Here is a 17,834-nt window from a genome sequence, read left to right as displayed (position 1 = left end):
GGCAAACTGATGTTACGTAAAAATTATAGAAAAATAATGTGGATTTTACAATATTTTATTATGTCTACAATTATAATTAGACATCAGATTTTTATGCAGATATTTTTGCAAAATATGCAAATATGCACAATATGCACAAATAAATATGCATTTATAGAATGTTTTTTAATAAGATAAATTTCCATTTTGATGTTATTTTCCAATCTGCTTTCTAAAAAAATATGAAATTGCATAAGAATCCGATGTCTAATTATAATAATCTATAAATTTACAATATATCCAGCAACTATATTTACCTCTAACTGATCTCTAATTATATTTATCTCTAATTATACATAGACATATGTATCTTACGAACATAGTTTACATTGATTTGATTTTTCTCTTGTAGCACATAACGCAACATTCATTAATAATAATGAGATTTGTATTATTTGTATTATTTGTATTATATGTATTATATTAAACTAATTAGACGCGATTTCGTCAAAGAAAAAGTACGTTTGTTAAACGCGAAACTATAGGCATAATAAATCGTGTAAAACCTAATAATCCCATTTTTTCACTACATTTACAATTAGTATTTCATACAAATTAATTATAATTATAATTAATTTTAATACGAATTATAATCGATATGAAATTATCAACAATAATGCCTTCAATAGTAATTAGCTTTTTGAAATTGCTGTATTTATTTTGATGAATGGTAGTGTATGCTGGCTCTCCGAGGATTATAAATATATAAAACTTATTATAAAAAACTCACATATGTGCTTCTTTTTATTTATTATTAATTATTAAAACTTATTGATTTTGCTATAAAATTAAACTATATATTTAAAGACATGTATTAATACGTAACTGTCAAATGAAAATTTAGAAAATTATTTATTTAGATTTAGAATATTTGTAGTTATTTGTAGTTATTTTATTTAATACACACATATTAATAATTTAGATTTAATACATCAAATTTAAAACATTTTATTCAATACATACATATTATTATAATACATACTTATATTTAATACGAAACCATAATCGAAAATAATATAAATTAAAAATATTATAAAAATATATAAATGAAATACGTAAACTTTGACAAAGAGTATCTATATATAAAAAGCTTTATTAAGAATATATGCTTGTGATTATATATATAATAGCTAATATAATTAATAATAGTAAATTATTCACGTCTTAATACAAAACTTATCGTTTATTTTTCCCAAAGTATATATGTATGTAATTTAATTTATTTTAAAAATAATTATATACATAATTTTATACTATATAATAAAACATATGTATACATGTAATGAATTAAAAATTCTAAATATTCATTGTAATACTGTCTTTTATGAGGGGGGGAAGGCGGATACTTTTAATATTTAAATTAAAAAAAAATAATGTATTACAAAATTATAATACGTATTACAATTTATAAAAATTTACGTCAGCAGCATTGCTATTCATTCTTTGCTTTATATATTTTATTGAATAAATCTAAATGAATCCAAGTATAGTCTGAGATTGATTTAGTTTCATTATAATAATTGAAATTTTTTCTAAAAGTTACTTATATATACAATGAATTTGGGGATTTCCGTGTATAATTTATTAATCAGGCCTATCGAAAATTTGTCAAAAATGGACTCCAATGGTAATTACAGTAACATCAAATTTATCACTAAGAAATGCTATCAAGTAAAAGCAATAGTAAGATTGGAAACAAAACTGTTTATGTGAGTATTTCAAAAATATGCGCGCCGTTACTATTCGGACTTTCAACACATCTAAAATATTAATAATCCTAAATTAGATTAAAAAGAAAGAAAGAAATTTATTGCGAAAAATGTTACTTTAGTCGGGAGTCGAACCGGGGTATCAAATAAAAGGTGTTATCATTATGCTTAAAAATGTATAACTCGCTCATTATAATATATACGGAATATTGGAATCCATCGAATAAAAAATTCAAAATTGAAACTTTCAATAAAACTTACTTGCGCAAGAATATTTTCATTTCCAATAAAAACTAATTTCAACATGAAGTATATTTTGTAAATCTGAAATAAACCTTTTCATATTTTTTTTAAGTTGAATATCTTGAACATGATTTTTATCTCATTTCAAATCTACAAATTCGTATTAAAGTTTATAAAAATAATTATTAATTGTTTATAAAAGTTTTAGTTTATATAATGTATCTGAAGAAGAACTAATCGGGAATTTAATCAATAACAGTGTCATGTGTTATTAATTGGAATATGTAATCTGAATTCTCTCTCTTGGTTAAAGTAGCAACTTAAAGTAAGTTAAAATAGTTAAATTGCTGTAACTTTATCAAAGTTCTCGTGCAAATTGAGAGAAGAATCGAAACAGTAATAAAATTGCAATTACCTAACAAACAAAATTTTTTATTTTTTCAGATCAAGTCATTTTCAACACCAACTCGCGCCGAGAACGGTACCATGTTATTCTGTCGATTAGAGATAAAAGACATTTGTCTGGAATCATACGATTTTATCAGATCCAATGGCATGATATTCCATATGATGTCCGCAATAGATATCGAAAAAGGTAGGATATAATAAGTGCAATAATTACATACATAAAAGAAACAGATATTTTGCTATATATTTACTATTGTTTTTATTAGTAGTTATATTAATTTGTACATATTTCAATTTTCAATGCAAGTTTAACAAATTTGATTATTTCTATCGCTGCATTATAAAAGTTCACCTGACTATCAATAGATGCCCTCGAAAAGTTCGAAGATATAGGGATTAAAAATCCTCAGTGTTAATTACTGTTAATAACATAATAGCACTTGACTGTTTTCTTATAGCATTAAAAAACTTCATGCTTCATATGTTTGTTTAAAGAATAAAAGTATTAAATGATTAATGTGTTTTTCGACATTTTAGTAAAATATCGAAAATATTTACACATTAATCATTTAATTATATTTTAGTAAATTATCGAATCATTACAAAATACATACAGCAATTAGAAAGTGACGCGTTACTTGTAACGCTGTTATCGTTTTTATTACTTTTTTTTCAGTAACAATCGTTACTTTTTTCTGTCTGTAATGGTAACAATAATGTCATTACATTTTTACAGTAACAATAAAATTCAATCGTTATTTTTGTCGTTATTTTAATCTCTTATTATCTTTAAAACTATTTAATAGATTACATTATTTTTAATGGTTAGAAACGCTTTATATTTAAAAATTTTAATATCGAAAAATATTTTGTACTTTAAATTTTGTAGAATAAAATATTATTCCAAAAAAATGAAAAATGTACACTTTTGAATAAGAGTGGCAGATTTTCAATTTTTTTGAAATAATATTTCACTACAAGAAATTTAAAGAGTTTATAACTAATCTGTGCTTCGCGGGTTTTCTCCATGTCTTGGTCCATTCTTGATGTGCCAACGTTTCGTGGGCCTTGCAGTCCACTTCATCAGGGCGATGAATCAGGATGATGAAGTGGACTGCAAGGCCCACGAAACGTTGGCACATCAAGAATGGACCAAGACATGGAGAAAACCCGCGAAGCACAGATTAGTTATATAGAAAGCACCCATGGAAGCATCAAGAAGATTAAAGAGTTTATATTTTAGGCTGCATTCCGATAATCACTGCCAATGAAAATTATATGTAACATGAACTATAAATTTTCAATATTAAAATGCACTCTTAATAACGACATTAATATTTAAAAACAATATTTAATTAAAATTTTTAATAAAATCTGCGCTTTTGTTTCTTTTGTAAATTACAATCTAATTTCCTAAAGATAAGCATATATTAAAAAATAACAATATTAATAGAAAGTTATCGGAAATTTATTGGATATAAATTTAATATAGGTAAAGAAAAACTATAAGCTATATAAACTAAAAGCTAAAAGCTATCAGCTTAAAATTTTAAGTTTTAATTGATCTTTACAATTAATATTAGTTATTAAATAATGCAATTTTTTAATTTAATATCTTACTTTTACATTACAAAATAATAATGAATCATTACTTTTTAAAATGCCGGTAACGTGTTAGTTTTATGAATTAATATTCCCAACTCTGGATATGCCTACATAAGATCTGCTGACAAGCGTGAACATGCCGGTTATAAAATTTTGGAATATTCAATAGCAATCTGAAAGCATAAAGACGTCGATTACGGTTTGTGACGATGAAATACTATGACGCTAATTGCCGATTAATGTTCGTACGGATCCGTGTTTTACGTAAACTATCCTGATGATTCTCGCAAAAATATCGGAATTAAAAACAGAGCTGTTAAAACCAAAACGATGAACACGTAAACGATGTACATGTAAAGCGCGACAACCTGTTCACGGTAAATTTACCTAAATGTAGACATAAAACACAAACCTAAAACGAGAATCATAATGCAAGCAGTGTAAGAAATTCTTTTACCTTGCGCAATAATCACGCAGAGATTTAAAAAACAGATATTTTGCTTTATACAGGATTTATTTATTTGCAGCATTTTTATTACTAGATATTATCTCAATTTTTATATATTTAAACTTTTAAGTTTGACAGATTAGAATATTTCGCTACGTTAAAAAAATTTAATTTTATAATGACAATAGATATCCAGAAAATTTAAGTATAGACTGTATTAATTATAAATAAGACACTATTTTACGTACTAATGTTATTTATCGTTCGGAGATTTTCTACTTTATAAGCAATCTAAGTGAGATAATTATATAAACAATAAATAAAAGAAGCATGCAGCCACACGCAGGATGTTCTTAGCGAACGTCATATATTTCTAAAATTGTACATTAAAATACAAATTCATAAACCTTTCGGCCTTTATTACGCCATCTTCATATGTTGTATGTAAACGATAATTTGTGTATGTGTGTGTGTTGTCATATTAATAAAATTAATTACAAGTTACTAAGTTATGATAATTCGTTATCATATAAAATTGTTAAATGGTATAATTTATTATCGTAATATAAAAGTAATTATTTTGGTCTTCTATGATTATTTATGTCTTTGTTTGTCCTTTGATAGATTTTTTTATGAAACCGTTGTATGAAATATATACAACAATGTCAATTACATATAAATATAATTGTCATTGTTTGTTAGATGAAATGTACCTCCAATTTCGTACTAAAGTATTGCCAGTTTCGAAATTCAAACTTCTTAATCCATAGCGCAAAATACGGAAACCGCCGTTTGTTCTGCACTACCAATACAACGGACTCGCATTCGGCAAATGAGGAGCGGAGATTTCGGCAGCTGTGGATTCCGATAATGGACAGTGGATGTGTTCAATGGAGGCGGCTGACGCTGGCGAGATAAGCGCGGTTGCATTGGTCACAGTAACAGGTTGGGAAACGCTCGTTATTCAATGGAATTATGCAACGAGTTTGGCAGACACGTACTGACTTTATTCCTAAGCTATAAAAAGTATCATAAATGAATACATTTGAATCCAAAAATACAATATAAACACTTTGATTGGTAAAATATCTAACATACATTTCACTAAAAATGTAGTAACATTACCATTTAATATTTTGTTGACCAGCATATTTATATTATGTTTTTCTCATTAAATAATTTTATACATAATATGCATTGATAATGCAAGTGAGATCGAGTTAATTATTTATTTATTTTTATTTATTCTTTTTTATCTTTCGACTATCTATTCTCTAATTCGAGCTTCATGATTTTGTCGCTTTATTTATTTTTTACTTATCTTTTGATTTAGACTCTCTAATTTTTAATTTTTAATTTTTAATCTTTAGATGACAAAAGTACGTAAGTATTTTTTTAAACACAGTCATAATATTTGCAATACAGAATTATTTATATATCCAGAGAATTAATTCCCTCGAGCTAGAAAAAAAGAAATAGAATTCTAGAATATATCGTCGACGTCGTTACCAGCAGTGAGCTTAATAGCGCTTCTTTCATGAGCCAACGTATAATCGCGAAACTAATTAACTAAGTAATCTCGAGATGAAGAGATAACTAAGTTATTTGCTGGGATAGCCTGCAAACGCGCAACGCTTGACAGGCTCTAATGCAACGGTTACTTAAAAAGTGCTAATGTCTGCTTATATATATATATATATATATATATATATATATATATATATATATATACATATATATAGTTGGCGTAACGGGGACAATTAACGAAGTTGTGTTAATAATGTATACATTTATACCGCGCATTTTACGATCCGTGAACATCCTTTATGCATTATGAATCTCATCGCAATGCATTTGGGCCTTTTTATGTTTACAAGCAAGAAAAAGCTTATTATTTCATGAAAACATGATTTTAAGAGATTAAAATAGTCATTAAAATTATCATAATCAAGATTAATATAATTATTAAGTTAAAAATTTAAATTTTCTTATAATTTTAACAGACACTATATAAATTTCAGAGTACTTAATTGTCACACAGTGAAAATTATCTCGGAAAATATAAATATTATTTTACTTTCTTTTATCATTTTCATACAAAATAAAAATGTAACGAAATTTGTTCTACGGAAATATAATGATATAATATATAAATTTTATTTATATCTGAAAGACAGATAAATCGTATATGATTTATCTTTAAAATGTATATTACATGTCTATCTTTTAAACGATAAGAGAAAAGACAAGTGACTAAAAGAAATATCATATTTACCCAGACAGCATAGCTGTCAAAATCGAGATATATAAGATGTCTCAAAAACGTCTTTAAGATATCCTATGATACGATGTCTAAAAACATATATTTTAATGTTGCACCTTTAGAATGTCTTATATTCCAATATGATATACTATCTAGATAATTAAATATTTAAATAGAAATATAATATTTAAAATTGTGATATTTATTATTCCGGTGTGTCTTTGACAGTTTTTTGCAGAGAAACAGATAATCTATGTATACAAATATAATCGACGATAAACAGTATAGAAACTGATAAGCATTTCCTTTATCCGCTTTGCTTATCCACTTTGTGTTTCCGATTTACGAGAAAGAAGCGAAATTATACACGTCGTTGACACGTTATTAGACATTTCCTTCCAATGAGACACGCGGTATAAACGGCTTTTCAGAAACCTACCGGTGGCCGAACAGACGGAAATAGCTGTCAGCCCTCGAAATGATCCTGTTCTGTCTTGCCACATCCTTCCGCGTATGCTGGACAGAACAGTTCATTACTGCCGGTGGATCCGCCCCGACGGATATGGAATTTACAATGACATAAGCCATCGATATACGACCAACAGCAGCTACTCCGAGTGCAGATTAGTCATCCTAGGTAAGTACCATGAGCACGGAGCCATATTACGTGCGTAGTAATGTAACAAAGTCACCCTAATTGCCATGCTATGTGTGTGTGTACGTACGTCGCGTATGTTGCCAAACGAACCGCGCGTAAATCACTATTACATTAATATTAATTAACGACGCGTTGCAATTGCAGTTTCGCGAGATGCGCGTCATTTTGAACTTCAATAGTATTATAACTATATATATATATATATCTCAATAGTTTGATTAAATAACTTAGATGTTACGGGATTAAATAAAATAGAATGTAATGCAAAATTCCCCTCCCCCTCTCTCTCTCTCTCTCTCTCTCTCTCTCAGCACTTGAAAAAATGCTATTCTATAGAATAAATATAGTGATCTATCTACATTTACCTGTCTCACTCTATCTTTAAAAGTTTTTAATAAAAAAAAAAATTAAAATAATATGTACTATTTAATATATAGGTAAAATATAAAAGAAGTTCAAGTTAAAATTGAAGATTACTTAAAGGTTTTGTTTATGTTAAGAATTTTTTTAATATGTATAACGATTTAGAATATATATTTTTAATTATATATGTATAATATAATTAATATATTTAGTTTATTTTGATTGGTAATTATGCATACCAAGGCCTTAGTGAAACAGATTTCAGTGACATATGTTGTGGACCTTGCTTTTCGTGGAAAGTCGTTACAAAATTATAAATATTATGTTCTATTTATATAACTTATTTTATTAATATACCTTTTAATGAATAACGAACGACGGTTAGAACCTGTTGGACGTCAAAGTCATTAAAATCTGTAAAGTTGTCCTTGAGAGAGCGATATTAATATGCATAATTACTTTTTATTAATTTTATTTAAAATATATACTGCGTATATATACTTCTTCCAAATAAAAAAAATTTCTTAGAATATACTATACATATATTCGGTACTAAAATAAATACAATATTTTAAGAAAAATACAAAATACATAGCATAAATATATGTTTAATAAAATTTGAAGAATTTCTCAACAGAAATCACTGTATGTTGTTAAATATATTAAATTTATTTATCATAATTTTAATATATTTATTGCGTTTATAAAATTAGGTAATTATAAACTAGATAATCTTATTTATTGTTAGCAGTTAATATCTAATATATATATGTATATATATATATATATATATATATATGTGTATATATAACTTATTTAAATGATATATCTGAGCTATTCTAGTCATCCTACGCATAAATATTTTAAAATAAGCTTTGCAGAGATAGATTATTATTTCATCGGCATTAATTAACGTCACGTCACGATTGCAATTCGCGCAATATAGCTATCCTTCATTCAATTTCAATATTGTCGTGATTATTTCAATATTTCGACTGAATAACTCAGGACAAATCCGCTTACTATGAACCCGTTACATTAATAATGATTAACGACGCGCCGCTATGCAGTCGATTACGCGATATGTATGCGCGGTGACCATATTTCCATATCATTTTGCGATCATTCCGATATTCTAATCAAATAACTCTGTATACGTCCGTTACAATTCTATTTTAAAGTACACCACGCGACATAACATCATACGAAAGTTACACCGGATGCCGATTGATCGAATTCTACTCGAATTCGCGAAGAAAAATTACTCCATAGTCGGCCGACTTGGTCGGTGACTCACAGTTGAGAAATCACGATCTATCAGTGGAGATTCAGCGCGAGTCCTCCGTAAACATTCGACGACGAGCTAAACTTTGCCGGCGATGGAATAAAGAACTGCGAAATTCCACACTCCGAAAAGTTATCCGTCTTTATGCCGGAATACCAACTACTCGATGTACTCGCGCCGAATGAAATCAATTCTTGACGAAACATCCATAAAATAGAGAAAACGCAAGCTCCCTTCTTAGCCGTTCTCCTTCGTTTTCTTTCAGTCGTGTCTTCGTGGACTCGGGAACTCAATGAATTCCCGCGACAACCGATTCCCGTTTATCCGATCCGTCCCCATAGAGTCTCGCAGGAGTTTCTTTCTTCTCACCAACTACTGTCGCTTTATATTCATTTCCAGACGAGAAACTCTCTCAATAAAGACAACAGTAACTGGACTTGCGTAGCTGTTTTTTTGTAAGAACACACGAGCATAAAATAAAGATTAGTTACAGCAGCAAGAATCTATGTCCAGTAGTTAAATTTCAGTTGTAATATATGAATAAAGTATTCATAAACCGGGATTACTTTGCCAACTTTACCCCACTGTTTAAATGTTATCAGAAGATGAAAAAGCAACCAGTAGTACCATAAACGACCATAGATTAACAGAAAATTGTGGTTAGATATTATTCCTTATTTGAAAATCATTAGGTTGAGGATGATTGAAACTTTTTTAAATAGGTTGTGTAAAATTAAACCCTGATAGTAAAGTAAGTCCTGTTTACGGTATCTAAAACTTTAGCAATGTAGTCAATTTTGATTAGCTGTAGATGTTATAGGATAATAAAAACGGTTATAAAAATTTAGCTGTGACAGACACTTTAATAATAGAACGTGTTACAACGAGCTAACGCGTACATAATTTCACTAGATAGACACAAGTTTTAATGCTTCTAATATTTTAAGTGCCATTATACTAACGCATTTAGGCTGTATAAATTTTTAGAGGAATGTCATATCTCTAAATTAATTTTTGTACAGAAATCGTAATACATATCTCATTTATTTTCATCATGAAACTATTGTGGATATTCGCCTCCGAGAAATCTTTCTTTAAAATTATGATGAAAATACTTATAATAACCGCATTCAGCTGAATATTTATTTTGCAACTGTTGAAAGTTTCTTCGTTAAGATAGAACTATTTCTCTAAAAAAGTATAATTCAATCAGGACGAAGAAAACTTCCAACAATTGTAAAATAAGTTCTGCTGAACGCGATCAATGCTACACCTTTTATCCTATTCTGAGTAAGTATTTTTTAAATTCGAGAAGTTTAACTTTACCGCTCGCCATTTCACGGCGGTGTTACGTATTGCTCGTTTAATAAAAAATATAGTTTAAACATCGTTTAATAAAAAATATACTTTTTCATCATTAAATATTTAGCTATTGTAGTCGGTATCACATTGATATTTTTGTCTTGATGATTTTGATTATGCCTGAGACAAATACATTTTCCATCGATTATTACAGAGTAAGCTACCGATAAATATCTTGCAGAAATATTACTCCTCAAAATTGCTTCAATCTAAGCTCGACACAAGAGAATATACTGATAAGAAGGATAAATATTAATTATATTATTATAATAATCAATCTGATTACGTAGAGTTGATTATATTATTTACAGACAAGAAATGCTTAATTTATAAAGAAAAAAATTAGAAAGATTTATTAGTATTTTTAAAAGATATCAAGCGATTATTATTAATCGCTTCAATTCTTTAGATTAATTTATATTTTTCGTGTAAAAGATAAGATTCTGAAAATCTTTGACTTTTTAGTAATTATATTCTTTATGTTGACGAAATATTTGATCTTTCATCACTTTCTTTATTTCCATAATAATTTATTCGCATGGTTCTTTTAATGAATAAGAATCGAATACTTTTTTCGTATTAATATATCAAATAAGATATGTGGATATATTAAAATGAAATAAATACATGTACGATTAGCTATTTGCGTTATATTACGCAAAAATATTTTTTATATTTATTTAACAACAATAAATCTACTATTTAAAATTTTAAATGCGAAAAAAATGAAGCTTGGTTTATTACAGAAAAAGTTTTTCTATATATGAAAAAGGACGTGAAATAATGCATTATTTTAAAAAATTGTAATATGTATTTTAAACATCAAGTACTAATTATACACATTTAAAGATAAAAGTACTTACAATTTCATATATATCTCTTTAAGAGTTTTTTTACATCTATATATCGCAAATAATAAGATCGATTAGTCGTGTCTATGAAAAATTACGCAATTATAAAAAAAGTTCTTTAAAGACTTTTTTTCCATATTAAACATTAGTTCTTGTTAGATTCAAATTAGATCCAAAAGTTCTGATTCAGTTTCTGATTCAGAATCCAGTCCGGGAAAAACTCGTAAAAGTTCACCTGGACGGACGTGTAACTGTAAACTCATTTCTAGACTTTAATTCTCGAGATCAATTTCGAATAGAACATCCAGTTTGGCAAATACACGTCTTTAAGCTGGATTTCAGATGTCCATCTCAACGAATTCCTCGCACTGCACACTCCTGGAGTTCCATTCGAGATAGACTTTTGTGTCCACACACGTTAATTTCCTGAAGTCATTAGTCGTGAAACATGCTACCTCTTTGAGATTTATCGAAATCGCGACTGTAAGATTTATCCGATACCAGTAAAGTTTCTCCTATCCACTCCTCGAACCAAAGCGCCGGACTCGCGACTCAAAAGAATCTCAATATTGATCCCAATTCTCCGCTTATATCTGACAGCCTCAACGAATCAAAGTCCGTCCTGTAATTGGAAACGGCAGCGACTTGTTCGGCTGGAAGATTCACGACTGAATTGCTGTAGGAACACAATTTACGATGGCGCAGGCGGATGGTGGAAAGAAAAGGGCAGCTATCTTGGCGCACCGCGCCGCGCCGGTGTAACTTTGATATTCCTTGGGCGAAGGAAGATATGCTAACGATCTGTAAAGAGCACGGCGTTGAAGCTGAGCAGAAATTTAGCCTTCGTCAGGGTTCACCGGATAAATCGTAAGCGAAATTAATCGCTGCATTCTTGCGGTTGCGCAGTCAATACATAATATTCGATGTATCGATGTGCAAAAGACAAAGCTCAAATTACAGTATTAAAAAAAAATCGAATACACAATTCGGAAAATTCTTTAAACATTGAGAGATACTTTTGCTTTTTATAAATGTATTAATCTGCAATAAAAAAAAAACTTAAATTACAATACTAGAAATAAATGAATATTTTATTCAAAAAATTCTCTAAATTTTGAGAGATATCCTTTTTTGTAGATCAATTAGATTTTTGGTAAAATTGATAGTTTAATGTGAATTAATAATTCAGCGAAATATTAATATTAATAAATATATACTTTGTGGGATAGGTAATAATAAATATCGATGCAATATTAATTATAATGTAACGTCAGTGTAATATTAAGTTGATTGATTATATATTCGGTTTAGAGTTTATGAAATAATATTTTTATTATCTTTGATTAAGCAAAGTATTATACTAATTTAAAAAATTTTTTTAATTCATATCATTCATATTGGACATCAAACAGAATGCAGCTGTAAGAAGTTACATACTTTCTCGACATTAAAAAATTATTGATTTTTGAGAATTTTGAAAAAAAAATTATTATTTACAAAAAGGACATATTTTATTAATTATTATTAATATATTATAATTTATTAATTATTTAATGTGTAAGAAATATTTTTTTAAAACCGTTTTGACTCACATTTAAATTGAATTTTCCGGAGGGCTGTTCTCGGGTCATCCGATAAAACACCCTTTCAGTCTTAGTGCTCTAGAATTCTACAAACGAAAATAAGAAAAATAATTACGAACTCTAAGATTATTTTATTAAGACCTGAATTTCAAACGGGCTAGATTTCAAAATTTTATAAAAATTGAAAAGTTATACCATTTACAAAAAATGTTTTTATTTTGTTAGCAAATTTTCGACCTTTAAATATTTATAAAAAAGATTATAAAAATGGCTGTAATAAAATATTTAAAAAATGACCAGACAAATTAGAGAAAATAACAATTTAAAAATTTATTTTATCAAAAAATAATAAAAACTGTTAGGAAATAAAGATTAAAAGGATAAGACTTTTGAAAAACATGATTTCGAGAAAAACGCGTTTAAAATTTGACAAAGAAAATTTAAATCATACGAATATTTAATTTTTGAATAACTTATTCATATTACACTTATTCGCATTAAGATTTTTTCCTATATCCTAAATAATTTAAAATTTAAAAAGAATTGAAATTTGAAAAAGTTTTTTAAAAATTGAGAAATCCGTGCAAGGAGAGAATGATTTTGCTCAAAAATCTAAAAATTTAGTTAGTTACAGATTTGAAAATAAAGTTAGACTATCAAAATTTTTAAGTAGAATAACAAACTGATTGCTAGTATGTCAAAAAATTGTAATCATTTTGTTAGATCATCAAAACTTTTAGGTAGGACAGTAAAACTGATTCCTAGAATATCTAAATTTTTTGACATTCTAGCAATCAGTTTGAGTGTCCTACCTAAAAATTTTGATAATCTAATAAAATTAGTTTCAAATCTGTATCTAGCTAAATTTTTTAATTTTTCAGCAAAATCATTTTCTACATGTTGCATATAATACCATGCCACATATTTTACATATTAATGAAAGTATTGATACCCATTTGACACTTAATTCTTATATTCATGTTATACATATAGAAGGTTACGAAACTATTGAAAACATCGTAAAGAGAGAACGAACAAATGTCGGAAAATAATATAACTGCGATAAATCCGAGCGTCGAAGTGAATTTGTCCATCGGCAAGCGAATCGTGGAGGAAAAAATAATTTCAGTGCAGACTGCTGTTGACAGTTTTCGTTCGTTAAGGACTGAATTTGTAAGCACTCGATTTCGCGAAACTCGATTTTCTTGTCGAGGCCCGGGGGAAAAAAATAGGACGGAGCTCGCTCTTTTTCGCGCGCGACGATTTCGGAGAGTGACGGAATTATTTCCGCTCGCAGCTAGTCGATAACGAGTTATTGAACTCGAAGGATAGAAATTGTTGTTCGCCATTCGCGAAGACTGACGTTACGATGTACAAAACGAAATGGTAAATGCAAAACATAGTCATCAAGTCTAAGAAATTAATTAACCCTCTTGGAGAAACAGCGACGAATATTTTAATATGTTAAATACAGTTTATTATTTTAGATTTGTTATTTTAAATAAGGTCGCTTCCAAGTTAATCAAACGGTCTTATTAAAATTAAATGTTGTGAGTCGCATTACATATTCTCTGATATCGCTGTTTTACATTTTACAGCAACAAATGGAAAAAAAAATACTAAAAACTGAGATTAATTGATTTGATTGTATCAAATATTCTTTACGTTAAACTAACACTGTATTTTATATTCATTTTTCATACATTATGCAAGCGGATATAAAGAGCAAAATGTGCGGGCTCGGACAATTTTACCTTCCGTCACTTTTTGCGTTGCTCATCAACGTTTCCATATCACGTATCGGTTTATGTACTCGAAAGTATCAAAGGTGTTCATTAACGTTCACATTAATAACGCAATTTATATGTAAAATCTCGAAGGAATATATCAAAGGCAAACAAAATTCTTCAACAAGTCAAACGCTTTCCTCTGCTTTACGTTCATTAGATACGTATTATTATGACGATGAATCGATACTCGTTTATCCACGAGATGGAAAGAGATTTCTCGGTTTTAAAAGGCAGTTTTTGGATTTAATCTTGGAAGAGCTTATTTTCACGAAAAGCATATCTCTCGAGTATTCGATTAGTGACATGGATTAACGCGAGTTAAAAATCGCAAATTCGAAAATATCACCGACTTGGAAATCATAAATTTGAAAATATTCTCGAATTCTTGGAAATCGTAAATTTAAAAATATCACCGGGTAACTCTCATGATGGTTATTATTACAGCTAGAATTCACTTATCAAACATCGAAATAATCAATTGTATATAGTTACGTATCTAAAAATAAATATAAGCTTTTTTAATTATTAACATTTTTATCATCAAATACCTTTTTTAATAGAGAAATGACATTTTAATGTTTATATTCTACTGTTTAAAACTTTTGTAATGATGTTTAAAACTACTTAAAGCTCTGTTATAAAGTATCGTCCGAGGTCAAAGTTCTTTTTCTGCATGGTTGACCTAAGCAGATTTTTTTCCACATCGCGCCGTAAAGAATAAATTATAGTGTGCTATGTCAACCGTTCAGCGCGGAAGTACTTAATCAGACTTGTGTTTAGCCAGTTATAAATTATATCTCGCATTAATAAGCCATGTTTAACGTGGAAAAAGATTCGTGTATATATTGGTGGACTAATTTATGCTACGATCGAATAATTGCCGTATCAAACGAGTTATAAGTGTTTGAATTTTGAAACTGTATCAGTAATCAAAATTTTATTAATATAAAAATATAATAATGATTTTTTTCGATTTTGTTTAATTGCCCTAAAAATGGTTTAACAATAATATATAAAAATATTTAATAATTATTCAAATACATAAAAAGGACAATTTTATTAAAATATCTAAAAATTTAGCTAAATATAGATTTGAAAATAATTTCGTTAGACTATCAAAATAATTAGAATGTGAGAAACTCAAGCATGATGAGCAATGCTGCAGATAACTTATATTTTAGCAACCAATTTGAGCATGCTATATAATTATTTTGATAATCCAATAAAATTATTTTCAGATCAGTATCCATAGCTAAATTTTTAGATACTTCAGTAAAATCGTTTTTTCCTTGTATATGCTTTATGTTAACTATTATAAATAATAATTATGAAGTTATAGAAACATGAATACGCAAAAACATATTTTGCTGCTCCAACTAGAATTATAGCTGTTTTTCGTATCTGAAAATTATGTATCATACGCATAGAATTTATTTAGCACAAATCTAAATTCTCTGTCATCTACATGATTAGATGCAACACATATCCAAGTGCATATTGCAGTACTTACTAAGAAATTTATCTATTTTAACTATTTTTCGTACTTAGATAATTTTCGTTATAACTGCAAGATCATTTTTCTGAGTGAAGATAATAGTAATTAGGTACTTAAATTCAATAAACACACTCATTACATAATCAATTTATTGTTATTTGTTTCAGTTTAATGACAATACTTTCACAATATATATAATAACACAAGCAATACTTCACTTTTACTTATCAAAAAAGTTCGATTGTTCGAACCTCTCGTACAGTTGACAATCCATCTCTAACTTGATTCTGTATTCGACATGAAGTTTCTACATCTCCGAGTTTAATGCGATGTAAGGCCGTTCAGTTCTAAGCTTGCGCACGCACGTATGTAGGTGTATCCTTCCATCGCCTCTTCTCTTCTGCGTGCAATAATATTCCATTTGCGCGTACGACGATTATGCGAGCGCAGACAATCAACGTGCTTGCGTGTGCAGCTTCCTCCCGCGGGCGATTATCCCTCGTGCTTTGTGGACCTCTCTCTCTCTCTCTCTCTCTCCCCTCTCTCTTTCTCTCTCTCTCCCCTCTCTCTTTCTCTCTCTCACTCTCGCTTTATCTTCCGTGATTCTCATTCACGTGCGTATCTCTTCGTACCGCAATAACAGTGGTGCCGCGTGGCGCGGGATAATAAGGAAGGATAAAGCACGCCGAGTGTGTGCGAAACTTCCGGCGAGAACCAATTAGAGACAGACTACTCAGGAATCTGACAGGAGTCGACTGAGTTACACGGCTTTGTTACGTAAATCCTATCCGTCGGAATGGAGGGTTGATGGTGAAGAAAGTTTCTTTCGCAAATAATTTGCGATTCTCCGCGAAACAGAAGTAAAGGTTGTCGCTTTTAGGTCGGACCGAACTGGACTGAAGAGAGAGAGAGAGAGAGAGAGAGAGAGAGAGAGAGAGATTATTTTCTGTGTGTGGTAATTTATTTCATTGTTTCTGCATGTAAAAGCACTGAAGCGAAGCGAGAACTGAAATTGACGAGAGAGCATTCGAGAGGCACGTGTGCGTACAACGGTGATGTAACGATACCGTTCGTTGACTTAAGGTAATAACCTTTGTATATGTACATATGTACGTATGCATATATGTACTTATGTATGTATGTGTATGTGTGTGTATATGTGTGTGTGTGTGTGTGTGTGTGTGTGCGCGCGCATGGATTGTGGAAATTATGGAACATGTTGTGTATGCGCTTGCATTGGCATTGACATGTGGCGCGCGAAGGGAGGAATCCAAAAGTGCATCATTAATTTAATTAAAAAATTTATCTATATCTCTATTAATTTGAAAATGATTGATGACTCAATCTACAGTCACTTAAATCGACTTTGATAAAAATTATTTTTAAAAAATTTCTTCACTGTTTTAAAATGGTTCTTTAGTAAAGCACCGAAAATTTGAGGTCTCACCAAAATTACAAATATATATAATTTGGAAATAAAGTAGAACTATGTGTATCTTAATGAAATAGTATGAAATACTAAATATAGTAAATCAAGAACTATATCTTCATCAAAGGAAAATATAGTGACATTATTTTTTAAAGTTAAATTTGTGTGCAGATTTATTATATAAATATCTTTCCAGAATAATCGTGGACCTATTACTTTTTGGACATTACAATCATAATTTAAGTATTTTAATCTCATTTTTTAGTGAAGTATCCATGGTAATATTTGTATGCAGTTAGTTAA

The 17,834-nt window shown here is 29.0% G+C and overlaps 1 protein-coding gene across 4 annotated transcripts in view; it reads left to right on the top strand.

Annotated features, from left to right (window-relative positions):
- The window catches only part of LOC105150663 (uncharacterized), a 398,699-nt gene that overhangs the window by 338,033 nt on the left and 42,832 nt on the right, over positions 1 to 17,834 (top strand). For 2 of the 4 annotated variants that reach the window (XM_087412843.1, XM_087412845.1), the window contains exons 3-6: positions 2,436 to 2,586; positions 5,223 to 5,397; positions 7,147 to 7,352; positions 17,090 to 17,185. In XM_087412843.1, the coding sequence (XP_087268969.1) occupies positions 2,436 to 2,586; positions 5,223 to 5,323 (252 nt within the window). In that variant the 3' untranslated portion in view covers positions 5,324 to 5,397; positions 7,147 to 7,352; positions 17,090 to 17,185. The remainder of the gene's footprint in view (positions 1 to 2,435; positions 2,587 to 5,222; positions 5,398 to 7,146; positions 7,353 to 17,089; positions 17,186 to 17,834) is intronic. The other 2 variants (XM_087412844.1, XM_087412842.1) reach the window with 1 other exon arrangement.

Source organism: Acromyrmex echinatior, chromosome 13 (genome assembly GCF_024713525.1).
Source record: "Acromyrmex echinatior isolate Ae372 chromosome 13, ASM2471352v2, whole genome shotgun sequence".
Classification (NCBI taxonomy): domain Eukaryota; kingdom Metazoa; phylum Arthropoda; class Insecta; order Hymenoptera; family Formicidae; genus Acromyrmex; species Acromyrmex echinatior.
Note: the sequence above shows the minus strand (reverse complement) of the source record. Positions and strands in the feature narration are given on the sequence as shown.